The sequence below is a fragment of the Bufo gargarizans genome, chromosome 11 (assembly GCF_014858855.1).
Source record: "Bufo gargarizans isolate SCDJY-AF-19 chromosome 11, ASM1485885v1, whole genome shotgun sequence".
NCBI classification, from domain to species: domain Eukaryota; kingdom Metazoa; phylum Chordata; class Amphibia; order Anura; family Bufonidae; genus Bufo; species Bufo gargarizans.
The window spans coordinates 42,106,978-42,124,499 of record NC_058090.1 but is presented as its reverse complement, the minus strand read 5'-3'; the positions used below and the strand labels follow the sequence as shown (position 1 = coordinate 42,124,499).

The window sequence follows — 17,522 nt, the reverse complement described above, 5'->3', positions numbered from 1 at the left end:
GTTGTACTATATATATATATATAAAATGGTGTAAATAAATGTAAAATTACTTACTGCAGACGTTCCTGTGAGAATACTGAAGAATACAATTTTCTGTACAGTGAAAATACTTTATTTTATTTTTATATAATGTATACAGTTTTATATGTTTATAATCTAAGTTATTTATATTTACATATTTGCTTGCAATGACCTTATTTGTAATCCATTCCTGTATCAGAATAAAAAAAAATACAAAGATTTGAAATACACCTGTCTCCTTCTTGTCTTCATACCCTGCTAAATGAATTGAAAGCAGACACAGTGGCCTGGAATCTCTGATCCAGCAGAGTTGGTCCTTGAAAGGGTTTTACTGTCATATAAACATATTCGCTCCATAGGGGATAAGTATCTGACCAGTGAGGGTCCCTTTGCTTTTACCCCCAACTGATCACAAGAATAAGATGCCAAAGCCCTTGGAGTGAATGGAACGGAGGTACGGCCAGACATAGGAAGTACCCACCCTAAACACAGCCACTGTTGGAGGGGCATGTGACTTGACGTGTCCATTTGGAGACTCCACTGCCCATGGCAAACTAGCACGTGTGCAGAGTAGGCTGAATGATATATGGCATGGCCCCCATCAGCTGCCATGTTTAGGCCAGGAACACAGGGTAGTCTGTAGAAAAGACTGTACTGACAAGGACGTGATGTTTTGCAGAAGTTATCAGCACTGATATGCAAACAGCAATATATTAGTAGGTGGCTTATATTTAACAAACATTTTGACTGGAAAACACTGGACATACCCGCAGATCTACAAGGACTAACCAACCCAAAAAAATATATAATGTTGTATTAAAGGGAACCTATGTGAAAAAAGAAGGATGGATCCAGCTTCCCATAAAAAAAACTTTTTCTTTATTCTTGTTGCGGTAAAATGACATACATAGACACCACAGTCTACGCGTTTCAGACAAAATAAATCTTAGTCCTTATTCATGACAGAGCAAAGTGTAAATGAAAACCTTAGCTTTTTAAAGCAAAAAGACCCAACCCCCATGCTGATTACCTATTCCCGACACCTGAGTGAAGGGAGGAGTAAAAAACAGCCAGGGAGACACCCAGTTTGTGCAGAAATATATGAAAACATGTTAAAAAGCATGAAAAACTTGCTATTTGTATTGTAAAACCAAATCATGTTTTTATATAAACCATTAGGTGCGCAGCTCCCTAAACTAAACATCCAAAATGTTTCTCTACTCAGAAGCTTGGATTTGTGGTCACCACCCCTGATGGGGCGTGATGATCTTTCGATCCCCTGGACAGAAAAGGCCGCAGTACTTTCTTTATGAACTATCGCAAAATGCAAACTTGTGGCAGATATATTTCTTGTCCTAAAATAGGGAATGTCAGATAAATGTTTGCGTATCCTTGCTTATATCTGTTTTGTTGTACAACCCACATATTGTAATTGACAATAATTGCATGTTATAACATAAACCGCAAATTCTGTATTGCAGTTAATAAGCTGTTTTATTTTGTGCGATTTTCCATTAGCTGTTGAAATAACACTCTTGCTGGTCTCCATATATCTACAGCAAATGCACCTATTGCTGCCACGTCTGTAATTACCATTATAGGATAAACAAGTCTGCTGTGGTTTCGTGTGTTCAGAGAATAGGCTCGGGCTGATTTTCTGCCCCAATGTGGGTGCTCTGCGTACCATGCACCTAACTCCAGAGGACACTATACCATCCCTGATCACCATTCAGTACAGGAAAATGTCCTCTAATAATTTGGCAGACCTCAAAATATTCTTCACTATAACTTGTGACAAAGTGATTGGTTTATCCTGTTTACCAGCTGCTTCTAAAGCCTTTTTTTTTTTTGGTTGATATGAGCTGTCAGCTGGGTATTGGGAAATACAAGATTCTGTCTGTCAAGAGACAGTACTGTTTTAGTAGCCATCTTTATGTCATTAATATTATAATGTCTGGCCTGTAGTCTCATTTCTATTTTTTGCGCCTCCCTCATAAATCCAGAATCATCCGAGCAATTGTGTCTCGCCCTAATCATCTCCACCCTAGGCACATTTTTTACCACATGGGGAGGATGACAAGACGTTGCCAAAAGAGTGGTATTCCCCGCAGTGGCCTTCCTAAAGGTTTCAGTGGAAACAACCTGTAGGTCAGAATCACCCCGGAGGCAAAGATCTAGAAAGGAAATAGACTGTGTATTGTATGACAGACTAAGGCCTCATGCACACGACCGTTGTGTGCATCCGTGGCCGTTGGGCCGTTTTCAGTTTTTTTTGTTCGCGGACCCATTGACTTTCAATGGGTCCGTGGAAAAATCGGAAAATGCACCGTTTTGCAGCAGAGACCGTGATCCGTGTATCCTGTCAGTCAAAAAAAAATATGACCTGTCCTATTTTTTTGACGGACAACGGTTCACGGACCCATTCAAGTCAATGGGTCCGTGAAAGAACACTGATGCACACAAGATTGGCATCCGTGTCCGTAGGTTACTTTCATACAGACAGATCCAAAGATCCGTCTGCATAAAAGCTTTTTCAGATCTAAGTTTTCACTTTGTGAAAACTCATATCCGACAGTATATTCTAACACAGAGGCATTCCCATGGTGATGGGGACGCTTCTAGCTAGAATACACTACAAACTGTGTACATGACTGCCCCCTGCTGCCTGGCAGCACCCGATCTCTTACATGGGGCAGTGATCAGCACAATTAACCCCTTCAGGTGCGGTACCTGAAGGGGTTAATTGTACTATCATATCCCCCTGTAAGAGATCAGGGCTGCCAGGCATCAGGGGGCAGACCCCCCTCCCTCCCCAGTTTGAATATCATTGGTGGCCAGTGCGGCCCCCTCCCCTCCCTCCCTCTATTGTAATAATTTGTCGGTGGCACAGTGTGCGCCCCCCCCCCCTTTCCTCCCTCTATTGTAATAATTCGTTGGTGGCACAGTGTGCGCGCCCCCCCCCCTTCTATTGTAATAATTCGTTGGTGGCACAGTGTGCGCTCCCCCCCCCTTCCTCTATTGTAATAATTCGTTGGTGGCACAGTGTGCGCCCCCCTCCATAGCATTAACAACATTGGTGGCAAGTGTGAGGCCTCACATCTCCCTCCCCCCCCCCCCGATCATTGGTGGCAGCGGAGTTCCGATCGGAGTCCCAGTTTAATCGCTGGGGCTCCGATCGGTAACCATGACGCTACTGCAGTCCTGGTTGCCATGGTTACTTAGCAATAGTACAATAGTAGAAGATTCATACTTGCCTGCTGCGATGTTAGTGTCCGGCCGGGAGCTCCACCTACTGGTAAGTGACAGCAATGCGCCGCACAGACCTGTCACTTACCACTAGGAGGAGCCCCTGGCCGGACACAGACATCGCAGCTCCCAGGTAAGTATGAATCTTTTACTATTGTACTATTGCTAAGTAACCATGGCAACTGGGACTCCGATCGGAACTCCGCTGGGAAGAGGGGAGGCCGCACACTGGCCACCAATGTGGTTAATGCTATAGAGGGAGGGGGGGGCCGCACACTGTGCCACCAACGAATTATTACAATAGAGGGAGGAATGGGGGGCGCACACTGTGCCACCAACCTATTATTACAATAGAGGGAGGGGGCGCACTGGCCACCAATGATATTCAAACTGGGGAGGGGGGGGGGGGGGTCTGCCCCCTGCTGCCTGGCAGCCCTGATCTCTTACAGGGGGATATGATTGTACAATTAACCCCTTCAGGAGCAGGGGGCAGTCATGTACACAGTTTGTAGTATATTCTAACTAGAAGCGTCCCCGTCACCATGGGAACGCCTCTGTGTTAGAATATACTGTCGGAAATTAGTTTTCACGATCTAACTCATATCCGACAGTATATTCTAACATGGTGATGGGGACGCTTCAAGTTAAAATATACCATCGGATTGGAGAAAACTCCGATCCGATGGTATAAAAGGGACTCCAGACTTTACATTGAAAGTCAATGGGGACGGATCCGTTTTAAATGGCACCATATTGTGTCAACGTCAAACGGATCCATCCCCATTGACTTGCATTGTAATTCAGGACGGATCCGTTTGGCTCCGCACAGCCAGGCGGACACCAAAACGACTTTTTTTTCCATGTCCGTGGATCCTCCAAAAATCAAGGAAGACCCACGGACGAAAAAACAGGTCACGGATCACGGACCTACGGACTCCGTTTTTGCAGACCGTGAAAAAATACTGTCGTGTGCATGAGGCCTAAACTTGAGACAGTCCACTCCCTGATTAAGGAAATCTCCAAAAAGTGGTATGTCCGCTACATCGCCCCTCCACATCAGCAACATATCGTCGATATAACGGCCATACCACTTAATGGAGGTGAAAAAAGGATTAATATCTGCAAACAAAAAATGTTTCTCCCACCACGCCATAAATATATTGGCAACCGATGGTGAGAATTTTGCGCCCATGAACCTATTTTCTTCCTCCGGCCAGATGCACCAAAATCTTGAAAAACTAACTTTAATCCCCTGCACGCGCTAAGTAACAGCAGAGTTTGAAGTCAAGGGGGCAGCTGCCTCCTCGCTTCAAGTCAAGATAACCACGCCCCCTTTCCCTGCCCCTTCACCTCTGAGTGACAGCCGCGCACGTGAACGTCTGACGCACACTCACACTTGGCTGGCTTTGCTGAACAGCCGAAAGCCATCGGCTGTCAATCAAAAGCTAAGGGGCAGGGAAAGGGGGCGTGGTTATCTTGACTTCAAACTCTGCTGTTACATAGCACGTGCAGGGGATTAAAGTTTTTCAAGATTTTGGTGCCTCTGGCAAAACAGCCCACGGTCCTGTGCATGAGCCCTCAGCTTGGGGCTATACTGCAACGTTTGTAGCAGCACTGATTGATTTTAACCATCGAGCTACAGCTGCAGGCCAAATACTACATTAGGCTACTTTCACACTAGCGTTCGGGCGGATCCGTTCTGAACGGATCCGCTCATATTAATGCAGACGGAGGCTCCGTTCAGTACGGATCCGTCTGCATTAATAACTTTAAAAAAATTCGCAAGTGCGCAAGTGCGAAAGTAGCCTGCGCGGATCCGTTCAGACTTTCAATGTAAAGTCAATGGGGGACGGATCCGCTTGAAGATTGAGCCACATTGTGGCATCTTCAAACGGATCCGTCCCCATTGACTTACATTGAAAGTCTGGACGGATCCGCACGGATCCGCACGCCTCAGAACGGCCAGGCGGACACCCGAACGCTGCAAGCAGCGTTCAGCTGTCCGCCTGTCCGTGCGGAGGCGAGCGGAGCGGAGGCTGAACGCCGCCAGACTGATGCAGTCTGAGCGGATCCGCCTCCATTCAGACTGCATCAGGGCTGGACGGCTGCGTTCGGGTCCGCTCGTGAGCTCCTTCAAACGGAGCTCACGAACGGAAACCCGAACGCTAGTGTGAAAGTAGCCTTAGGCTGTATACAATCTTGTGGACTTCTGGTCACGCAATTAAAAATCAATCAATAGCGCTACAGAAATACACAATCTAGTGTGACTGAAACATGAAATAAAACATTGAATAACCTGTAGATTTTTTGGCGCATCTAGATCACCATGGAGTAATAAATATTATAAATAGTAACAATTATCCTGACTGATGCTGCAATGCCAACATGGTTGGGGGGCAAAGGATGTCTCCTTATAACACTACCCATACCAAGAAAGGGTTTTAATACTACAGGTAAAACTCGAAAAATTTGAATATCGTGCAAAAGTCCATTTCTTTCAGTAATGCAAATTAAAAAGTTGCTCTAATGCAGCTTAAAATTAGAATTTTGTGAAAAGGTTCAATATTCTAGCCTCAGTGTCAGACTCTAGTCAGCTAATCAATCCATATCCCCTGAGCAAAGGGGACCTCAAAATTGTCATCCATTGTAAGCCATAATCATTACATGCAAAGCGAGATATTTCAAAGCCTTTGTTATAATTTGGATGAGTCTCATATGTCAGTTTCACCTTTTAAGTTGCATTACTGAAATAAATGAACTTTGCACAATATTAAAAATTTTTGAGTTTCACCTGTATAAAATTTTAACACTATTGAAGAAATTGGCAAATCCATTATACAGGGTGGGCCATTTATATGGATACACCTTAATAAAATGGGAATGGTTGGTGATATTAACTTCCTGTTTGTGGCACATTAGTATATGTGAGGGGGGAAACTTTTCAAGATGGGTGGTGAGCATGGCGGCCATTTTGAAGTCGGCCATTTTGAATCCAACTTTTGTTTTTTCAATAGGAAGAGGGTCACGTGACACATCAAACTTATTGGGAATTTCACAAGAAAAACAACGGTGTGCTTGGTTTTAACGTAACTTTATTCTTTCACAAGTTATTTACAAGTTTCTGACCACTTATAAAATGTGTTCAATGTGCTGCCCATTGTGTTGGATTGTCAATGCAACCCTCCTCTCCCACTCTTCACACACTGATAGCAACACCGCAGGAGAAATGCTAGCACAGGCTTCCAGTATCTGTAGTTTCAGGTGCTGCACATCTCGTATCTTCACAGCATATGCAGTCAGTGCTCATAGCTGCACTGAAATACATTGTCCGGACTGCTGTGCACACGAGTCCTCTACATTGGGGTCCATTCAGACATCTGTAGGTGTTTTGCGGTCCGCAAAACACGGACACCAGCAATGTGCATTCCGCGGACCGCACATCACTGGCACTATAATAGAAAATGCCTTTTCTTGTCTGCAGTTGTGGACAAGAATAGGACATGTTCTATTTTTTTCGGGAACGGAATTGCGGATCTGGACAGCACATAGTGTCCGCATCCGTTCCGGCCCTATTGAAAATGAATGGCTCCTCACCCGTTCCGCAAAATTGAGGAACGGATCCGGACCCCAGTTGCAGACGTGTGAATGGACACTTATGGTAACATGGCACATCAGTCTGGTCTTCATATTTCAGTGCAACTTTGAATGCTGGCAAATGGGCAATGGAAGGTAGTAGGGAAATTAAAATCTGCAATCTGGACTCCTTAAGTGCAATACTAGTCGTGTACAGTCCATTCAGAAAGTCTTCAGACCCTTTCACATTTTGTTATGTTTTGGCCTTGTGCTAAAATAAAAAAAATCTAGTTTTTCCCTAATTTATTGAAAAAGTAAAAACGAAAATATTGACATAAATATTCAGACCCTTTACTTGGGACTTAGTTGAAGCACCTTTGGCAGTGATTACAGCCTCCAGTTTTCTTGGGTATGATGCTACAAGGCTTGCATATCTGGATTTGGGGATTTTCTGCCATTCTTCTCTGCAGATCCTGTCAAGCTATATTAGGTTGAATGGGGAACATTGGTGGACAGCCAATTTCAGGTCCCTCCATTCAAGTCAGGGTTCTGGCTGGGTCACTGAACAACATTCACAGAGTTGTCCCTAAGCATCTCTTGTGTTTTCTGGGCTGTGTGCTTAGGCTCATTGTCTTGTTGAAAGGGGAACCTTTGGTCAAATCTGACGTCGGTCTAGGAGGCGTTGACACTAGATAAAGCTGTTAGCTCCTCCCCTGGCAGCTATACCCCCTCCAGCCTGGAGAGTTTCAGTTTTTTCTAGTGTCAATAGGAGGCAAGACCTCCCTGCTCTGCAGGGAAGCTCCTGGAGATTTTTTATTTTAGTTTATTATTTTATTATTCTTTTTCAGGTGGGAAACAGTGGTCGCCTCACTTCCCTGTTCCCCCGGGGGAGCACGCCAGCGTTGGTCTGCCACGCTGCCTCCTCCCCCACAAGAAGACAAGGTGGACCAGGGCAGCCTTGCTCCCCTGCATCTAACCAGCTGAAGGGTCACCCATCCAAGTCCCTCTTCCAGCTTCCTGCCAATATGGTGCCAGTAGCAGAAGGGGTGACCCTGCTGGAGAAGAGGAAGGGTGAAGATCTGCGCTTCATGAAGGAGGAACACATCGGGTTAAGAGGGGGAGTGGCCTATTCAGAGCACAAAGCGGGACTAAGTGGCAGGCTTAGGGAAGCGCCCGCTATCTCCGATTCACTACAGGCGCTGCCTTGTGCGGCATCCTGAGGTGACTTGAGCAGGGGAAATCAGGCACTGCGGGGGTTAATGAGAGGGGCGCGCACCGCCGTGGCCATGAGCGGGAGATACAGGGCCTACTCTTCCCACCACAGCGATCAGGAAGCCCTTCGCTGGGACAACCTCCTCGGACGGCGTCTGCTCCTGGCTCTGGTGGGAACTGTTGCTCCTCTCTTCAGGTTAGCTGTACTTTCTCTAGCCCCAGATTGCCCCTACCATCATGTCTGATCCCTCTGGTGCACTGCCTCGGCTGCCAATTATGCCTGCTCTATGTGTCAGGCTAAATTTGCTTGCGGGCAATCAGATTCTGTCTGCTCTGCTTGTCAGATGACCAGGCACGGGCCCCCCCCTTCAGCCCGTACTGCTACCTCACCCTCCGGCAGCTGAGTTACCCGATTGGGCCAGAACTCTCAAGCGGTGGCAAACCTGGCTAAAATCTCCCAATCCACCCTATCTATTGTGGGTCGCTTGGTTGAGAATCCGCCACCTGCGTAGGCTGCACCTCCCTCGGATGCACCCTCCAGAGCTTCTTGCTCGGGCACAGCTGGATCCAGTCAGTGTTTAGAAACCTCTCTCAGATGATCAAGAGAAATGGGAGCCACCAGAGCTAAATTTCAAGTGTCACAGCAAAGGGTCCAAATACATACATACTGTATGTCTATGCAAATTTTTTTATTTTTATTTTAATAAATTTGCTAAAAAAATAATAATTCTGTTTTCACTTACTTGTTATAGGATATTGAGTGCAGATTGATGGGGGGAAACTTTATTTTTTTTATTTTAGCACAAGGTTGCAACGTAACAAAATGTGAAAGGGTTTGAAGACTGAAGATAATAGACCAGAATTGTGGTTTAGGCCTCCTGCACACGAACGTGTGCGCCCCGTGGCCGCGCTGCGGCCCGCAATGCACGGACACCGACTGTGGGGCAGCCGCAGAGCATCACGGACCCATTCACTTTAATGGGTCCGCGATCCGGCCGTTCCGCAAAAGGTTGGTACATGTTCTATCTGTAGCACGGAACCCTGTAGTGCTTACGCAGGGTTCCGTGCTTCTGTTCCGCAGCATTTCACATCTCCGGATTTGCGGACCCAATGAAGTGAATGGGTCCGCATCCGTGATGCGGAATGCACAGGGAATGATGCCCGTGTATTGCGGATCTGCAAATGCGGTCCGCAATACGGCAACGGGAAACCTACAGACGGGTGCAGGAGGCCTTAGGCTAGGGCTACACGGCAACGTGTCACGCGACAAAAAGAGTACAACTACATTGCGAAATGTGTTGAGCAACATTTTTTGCAAAGACAGTCAATGGTGTCGCACAAAAATCCAACTTGGATTGCAGTTAGACACCATTGACTATCATTATGAAAATTGTTGCGCGACTTTTGTGTGACAACTGTCGCAGTGTAGCCCTAGCCTTAATCTTTAGTGGGCCACAAAAAGACATCAGCATTGGTTTCCTGGCCCCAGCTCATATGCTACATGTAAAGCTAGACACGTATATAGATCTGTGTGCTGTCCACATCCGTGTGGCCGTTATGCAAAATACAGAAAATATCCTATTCTTGTTCATTTTGCGGACAAGAATAGCCAGTTCTAGTGAAAGGAGTGAGAAAATTATGGCATGTGCATGGAAAATATCCGTATTTTGCGGATGCATGGCTTGCACACTGCAAAGTGCATATAGTCCAGTGCATCCAGCCTTAGAGTGGATTTACATGCTACAGTCTGTTGTGATCAGCTTTCAATCACTTCTACAGTGAGAATCGTTGTGTGTAAAATATCTGTAACAAGTTTTCAATTGTTTCTATATTATTTGAAAAAAAGAGAATATAATTGTATTATGGACTGTTATCAGAATTATAATATACTTTTTATTCCTCATCATTTTTAAGATCTCTTGAAATCATGGAATGGATTTTTACACCGAGGCTGGGTTTTCACCAGACAGCCATGTTGCAGCTGCCACAATCCTGCCCACCTTCAAATTCAGGCAGGGTTGTGGCAGACCTGCGGAAACCTAGCCGATAGGCTTGTTACGATATAGCTAGGGGGGGTGGTGCTGCTGGTTAACCTAGGCTGATATATTTTAAATGGATTATCCAGGGAAAGACATTTATGACATCCTCAGGATAGGTCATCAGTATCAGATTTGTGGAGATATGACATCCGCGACCCCCGCCAATCAGCTGTTAGAAGAGACTTTGAGCACCGCAGCCTCTTCCTAGGCCAGTGACATCACTGTACATCAGTCACGTGCCCTAGTTGCAGCTTAGCCCCATTCAAGTCAATAGGGCTGAGCTGCAATACCAAGCACGGCCACTTTACGATGTATGGCGCTATACTTGGAAAGCTGCCAGGAGCCTGCATCGCTGACCAGAAAGTGAGTGCAGCAGCTCCTTTAAACAGCTGATCAGCAGGGATGCTGGGACTTGGACCTTCGCTGATGTCATAACGATGACCTATCCTGAGGATAAGTCATCATCATCTTTTCCAGGATAACTACTTTGACAAACTGCAGCTGTCAGCAGATTATGGTCAAGATAGCTTTCATCCTCTCCATGCAAATAAGAATCTTTCCACCCAATGACAACAAGCAGAGATTGTGACAAAGGTGAGGAATAGAAGCTTAAAACAATGCATTCCTTTATTTTAACTTTTAAAAACAGAAACAGATTTCTTTACCACTTTGTGTAGAAATAAAACACTGGCCTATGAATCATTGAATGAACAATGTATGATATTAAAGCAGCTCTATCACCGGGATCAACCCCATACAACCGGGCATATGTCCTGGTAGGGTTGTTAACGTGATTAAGACGCTGCCACTTCTGGTTCAGTGCCATGAATAGCATGTGCGCAGTATGGGATGCTCATTGGGATGAAGCTGAAGATGTTGTGTGCACGTGCCGTTCTAGACTGCAGGTGCGCAGGCTGTCAACCTAAAGGGAGGGGGCGTCAGGGGTGTCTCTGGAGCAGTGCTTGAACCGCATAAGCCAGCCCCCTGGTGCTCCAATAATTCATTAGCATATGTATAAGACTTCACATTTCTCCACAACCTTATTACCTACAGATAAAAGATAGGTATCGTTTTAATCAGCATCAGCCAGCCCATCTGCCTGGTTGTATAGGGTTGATCCGGGTGACAGTGCCGCTTTAAATTGTAGCGTTCCTTTATCACACACAGTGCACTTAATAAAGAGTAACTAAACTTTTAAATACATTTTTGTTAAAATAATACGTCATAACACTTTTTGTAATATACTTTATTAATTTATTTCGTATTTTTAAAAGACTTTACACCCCCCCCCCTTCCCCCCTAAAAAGCACCTTTCCCCGTGTGCTTAAAACCACTTTTCTGTACACCGCTGACTTCTCAGCGGTGTACGGAGTTGACAATTTTACAATGGGGCTGCAGCACAGGAGCGCACATTAGTTGGGGGGGGGGGGGGGGGGGAGAGTAAAGTAATAAAAATACATTAATAAAGTATATTACAAAAAGTGCTATTATGACATTAGGGACATTTCAACAAAAATGTATTCAAAAGTTTAGTTACTCTAATATATAAAATCAGAGCCAACTCTTCCACACAGAGAGTTATAAACACAGAATTTGTGATTTAATATAGATTAAAAAAATGATTTACTAAAATTCAAGACACAGATCCAGTGATAGTAAGTAAAAGACCTTGATGACAGTTGGTTTCAAGGATGCCTGGCACCTCCAAAATTAGTTTCAAAGTAAGCACAAGCGACATGTAGAGGGTAGGTGCCCTGAAACATAACCATAACTTGTGAAAATCCTGAAATATGCTTCTCTTTATTTCTATGGAAATAAGGTCTTTGGTGCACCATCACAATGCCATTAATGCCACCCAACTTCTCATCCTCTTATTTGGTTGACAGTCCAGGACCTTATTTGCAAAAAAAACTACAAGAAGTTCTCAGGATTACAGGACTGGATTTTCACCAAAAAGGTATGGTTTGGGGCACCCACCATACATGGTGGCATGCTTGCTTTGAGACTGATATTGGAGGTGGCAGACTAACTTTCAAGGGGTTTTCTGCCAGTAAAATGTTGGTGACCTACTCAGAATAGCTAATCAATAGCTGATTGGTGGGAGGTCCGAATACAGACACCCTGCCATCCAGCTGTTTGACGAGACCGTGCCCGAGAATAGGTCCCAACACTCTTTTTGAAACAAACATTTCTGAATACATTTAAGGTAAGTAAAATAGGGATGACAGTGGACCCGTCACCTGTGCCTATTAGGCAACGTGTCTACTAAAAAGTGAAACACATTCTGCATGTGCTGCAGATCCATGTCAGTTGCTTACTGTGTTACTGTTCCATAAAAATACACATATCCCTCTATAAAATATTTACAGATAAATATAAAATCTGAATAAAGATGTGCTTACAGGTCAGAGTCACTTGTGAGTTAGCTGCAGGTAGCAGGTGTATGGTCACCGACAGTTCATTGTCCTTATTTACTCACAGGTGAGAAGCGTAGCACAAATAGCAGCAGCAGCAATGAATATACAAGGACTGATTCTGGGACTAGCTGGGAGCTATGATTCCTGTTACTTTGTGTCTCACATGTATATGTGGTGAGTCTTTTGGTTCCTCAGGTTTTCTTAGAGTTTCAGATCCAAGTACTAATCTATCCAGCTCCACCAACAAGTCCTAAAGAGAAGGAAATATTTTTAATATTAATACTACCCATGTTTACTAGATTCTGAAAATAGACAACCTTAAATGCATCCCCCCCAATCAGACCTATTTTGGGAAGCATACTTCCCTGCTCCCCGCCACTCAATTCTGGCTTCTTTGGTCCACCACGCTCCAGTCCTCGCTTGTAATCTTCCGGCCCAGATGGAAGACACGTGTGCTGCTGCAGCAGCGATGACGTCACTCATCTGTGTTGGAAGTTTACAAGCGGGCACTGGAGTCTGGTAAATGCAGCTATAGACTGAAGGAGCTGTAACTTGGCGGCGGGGAGCAAGTATGCTTCCCTCCACAGGTCAAACATATTACAAACCTGGAGAACCACTTTAAAGTGCTGGATAAAATAAATGACTTGTAGGGTACAGTTACAAGATTTTCCCGTGGTTCCACAGAGGAATTTGTTGCTAATTTTGCCCGGGATTTCACCACAGGCAATGCAAACCGTGAAATCCGGGTCAAAATCTGAAGCTCTGAAGAAATTCCGTAAACTGAAATGCTGCGGAAGTAGAATCTGCACTGCAGAAAACTTACTTTTCACGTGATTTTGTTTAAATCTCATTTGCTGCCGTAAAACACAGCAAGTATGGCCAATTGGTGTAAACAAAGAGTGCTGAATGTTCTCTGGAACATTTTTTTTTTTTTCTTCTACTTAACGTTTTCAAGAAATACTAATATATACTTACTGAAGTCCGCTGGGCTTCCTGCAGTCTGCTGATATCGGCATGCTTTAGCAGTCCCATTCCAGCCAGCTGTTGTAGCACGAACATCAATAGTTCCCACTGCATTACAAGGGAAAGAACAAAAAAAATGCATGTAAATATCTAAAGCTTCTTCGTTGTATAGGTTTTAAACATTTTCAAGTTTCCTCCTTGCAGCTAGCAAGCAGAAACATTCTTGAAGGGGAGGGTCACCAGGAAATTTACTGTTAAACCAGGCACATTGAAGAAGGGGGGATTTATAATATCCCTACGCCATTTTTATGGTGTAAAAAAAAGTCACAAAGACTGTTTGCAACTTTTTAAATATCACTGCAACAAAATTTTAAACGCAAGTGGCGTTTGTACACTGTCCTCACCACTTTCCGGGGAGGCCGGCACATTTATCTTTTTACACCAGTTTTCTGGCATAGATGAAGGCAGAAATCTTATGGCAGCTCCGAGCTGTTCAGTCACCTGGAATACCAGAGGATGCACCTAATTTATGATGAGGCCTGCACCTTGCCATACAGTCCAGGGGATATCAAGATCAGCGCAGCACACAAGGGTCTTGATAAATTTCCCCCCAATGCTTTGTAGCCATCCAAGATGAATATAACAATACCTTTCACTTGGTGATCCATTGCGTCAGTCTGGGGGCACAAGTACTTTTAGCCCATACGAAAAAGAGCAATTAAGTGCACCAAGGGCAGGACCAAGCCACTCTGCGCATCTCCAGCTCCTCCCTCTTCTTCTTGACTGACAGGGCCAGGCGGGTACTTTTTCTTCAGAACGAAGTAACAAATCACTAAGTGAAAGGTATCATGACATTCAACTAAGCTAGCCCTACAAGGCATTGTGTCTGGTTCAACAGTTAATTTCTTGGTGACAGACTCCCTTTAAAACCTTAGCATTTCATAATTACATACTAACATATCATACCTCACAGACCGGACGTTTAGCGTCTCCCATTCCCTCTCTGTTGGTGTCCCACAAGGCTCTGTCCGAGGAGCCCTGCTCTTCTCTATCTACACTTTCGGCCTGGGACAGCTCAGAGTCCCATGGCCTTCAGTATCACTCCTACGCTGACGACACACAAATCTACCTCTCTGGTCCAGACATCACCACCTTACTATCCAGAATCCCACAATGTCTATCTTCTATATCATCCTTCTTCGCCTCTCACTTTCTAAAACTTAACATGGATAAGACAGAATTCATAATCTTTCCCCCATCTTGTTCAGCCCTCCCCCCCCCAAACGGACCAATCTGTCATGATCAATGGCTGCACTCTCCCCGGTCAACAAAGCCCGCTGCCTTGGAGTGACCTTGGACTCTGCCCTTTCCTTCCGACCGCACATCCAAGCCCTTTCCACCACCTGCCGCCTCCAACTCAAAAACATCTCCCGCATCTGCGCTTTCCTTAACTTTGAATCTGCGAAAATGCTTGTACATGCCCTCAGTATCTCCCGCCTAGACTACTGCAACATTCTCCTCTGTGGCCTTCCATCTAGCACTCTCGCACCCCTCCAATCTATCCTTAACTATGCTGCCCGACTAATCCACCTCTCACCCTATTACTCCTCTGCCTCTCCCCTCTGCCAATCCCTTCACTGGCTCCCCATTGCCCAACGAATTCACTTCAAAGTACTAACAAATACATACAAGGCCGTCCATAACCTGTCCCCTTCCCTACATCTCTGAGCTACTTTCCCGATACACCCCCACACGCACTCTCCGATCCTCACAAGACCTCCTTCTCTCCTATCACCTCTAAGATTTCTCCCGTGCATCCCCCATACTCGAACTTGCTACCCCAACATATCAGACTCTCACCTACAGTGGAATCCTTCAAAAGAAACCTGAAAACCCACCTCTTCAGACAAGCCTACAACCAGTGACCCTGCTGCCTCTATACCGCCATGACCAACTTAACCCGCACCTACTGTGTCCTTCTCCCATACCATGTAGATTGTAAGCCCTCTCTCCTTCTGTACCAGTTTGTAACTCGTCTGTATTATGTATGTGCACCCCTTATCATATGTACAGCGCTATGGAATGAATGGCGCTTTAATAATAAATAATAATGATAATAACATAAAATCGTTGCACAGTACAAATAGGAGACCCCAATTCCAGTGAATCTCACCTTGCACCTCTGAATATGCTTAATGTTTGTGATATTTTTGTGACTAAGCATTAGCTGTACAGGTACTGGAACCCTGAAATCATTCCTCCAGACATCAAGTAAAGATGTCAGGACACGTCTGGTTTCTTCAAGCTTCCTGTTCTGCGCCTGAACAGGATCTGCCTGTGAAGTCATGGAACCCATCAAGGGAACCTGATCGGACACTGGAGATTGAGAAAAGAACACACCACTTAGATGAAAGTCTTGTGTGAATTATTTATTTAGTGGTAAACACGCTGGACCTGCCTTACCTAGATGTGAAGCCAGCTCCACTGTGCATTTAGCAAGATGATGCTCTGTTGTGGTGGTCAGATACTGTGGAAAAAAAAAAAAAAAAAAAAGAATATTACAAAAACAAATATACACAAAATACAGAAAAACACTTAAAGGGAGTCTGTCACCACAATTTGCCCTTATAGACCACTTACATAGCACTGTAGAATAACTATAGATCAGTCAAACGGTACCTTTGTCTTTTTGTTTGGATGTTCAGCAGGGGCAAAAACTGAGTTTTATTCATATGTAAATGAGGGCTCGCAGGACACTCTGCCTTCTTCTCACATAACCCCTCCCCAGCCTGTTGCTTGGCCCGCCCTGTAAGCCTCTTACGTCATCCAGTGTACTGGCCGATATCCCGCCCACGCATGCGCACTGTAATTACCATTGTGGGCAGCAGCATCATTCCATGCAGTGCGCATGCGCGGGCGGGATATCGGCCAGTACACTGGATGACGTAAGAGGCTTACAGGGTGGGCCAAGCAACAGGCTGGGGAGGGGTTATGTGAGAAGAAGGCAGAGTGTCCTGGGCACTTACAGCCCGAACGCCGACCCTGGGCACTTGCGAGCCCTCATTTACATATGAATAAAACTCAGTTTTTGCCCTTGGTGAACATCCAAACAAAAAGACAAAAGGACAAAAAGACTGATCTATAGTTATGCTATAGTGCTATGTAAGTGGTCTAAAGGGGCAAATTGTGGTGACAGACTCCCTTTAACACTTAAAGGGGTTTTCCAGGATTACAAAACTAATGGGCTTACAGCATGGGTGCTCAATTACTTTTTTTGAAGGTCCACACACCTGTGTTTGCTGTAGGGCGACTATCTAAGCCGTAAAAAAGTGTAAGGAGGAACAACACCAGTGGAGTGTAGTGTGTTATAGCAATTAAAAAATATATAAATAAACCACACCTTTAAGCCCACGCAATTCTGTTAGTTCCCCCCCCCCCCTACAGATTAATGATGCCCCTTAGTTCCTCTCTGACAGTATGATGCTCCTGAACTTTTTCTTCTCCAGGTAGAGGCATTGCCTCCTTGTCTTTTAAGGGCATTTCAGTGACAGATTTTTAACATTTTTTGTATGCGTCTTTTATATAAATGAGTCATGTCCCCTTTACGAGCCTCTTCTCAAGACTAAATAAATCTTTCCTAATAACTAAGACTCTCCCATGCCCCTTATAGGTTTAGTTGCTGTTCTTTGTACTTTTTCCAGCTCCAGTGTATCCTTTCTATGAGCTGGTGTATATTCCAGATAGTGCAGCACTGCAAGTGGTAATATTACGTCCCTGTCCTGCGAGTCCATTCCTCATTTAATACATGACAACATCCTCCTAGCCTTAGAAGCAGCAATAAGGACTAAATAACAGCATGCAATGTCAATGATCTAAAAGTACATCCAGTGTTTGTGACAAAGTCTCTAAGCAGAACCTTAGGGGAACTAGAGGCAGGGCTGTAATAACAGCCAGACAAACGGCTGACACTCAATGACTGAGTTGCGGGGAAACAGAGGGAGCCCAACTCTCCTGTCTAACCGCTTAGATGCCGTGATTACTTTTAACAGTG

At 44.9% G+C, this 17,522-nt stretch overlaps 1 protein-coding gene across 1 annotated transcript in view; it reads right to left on the bottom strand.

The window, feature by feature from the left end:
• Positions 1-10,700: 10,700 nt before the first annotated feature.
• Positions 10,701-17,522, bottom strand: part of CDAN1 (codanin 1) — a 104,398-nt gene continuing 97,576 nt past the window's right edge. The window contains exons 25-28 of the mRNA XM_044271939.1: positions 15,935-15,998; positions 15,645-15,847; positions 13,484-13,579; positions 10,701-12,758 (exon numbers count right to left, since the gene is read on the bottom strand). Coding sequence (XP_044127874.1) covers positions 12,633-12,758; positions 13,484-13,579; positions 15,645-15,847; positions 15,935-15,998 — 489 coding nt within the window. The 3' untranslated portion in view covers positions 10,701-12,632. The remainder of the gene's footprint in view (positions 12,759-13,483; positions 13,580-15,644; positions 15,848-15,934; positions 15,999-17,522) is intronic.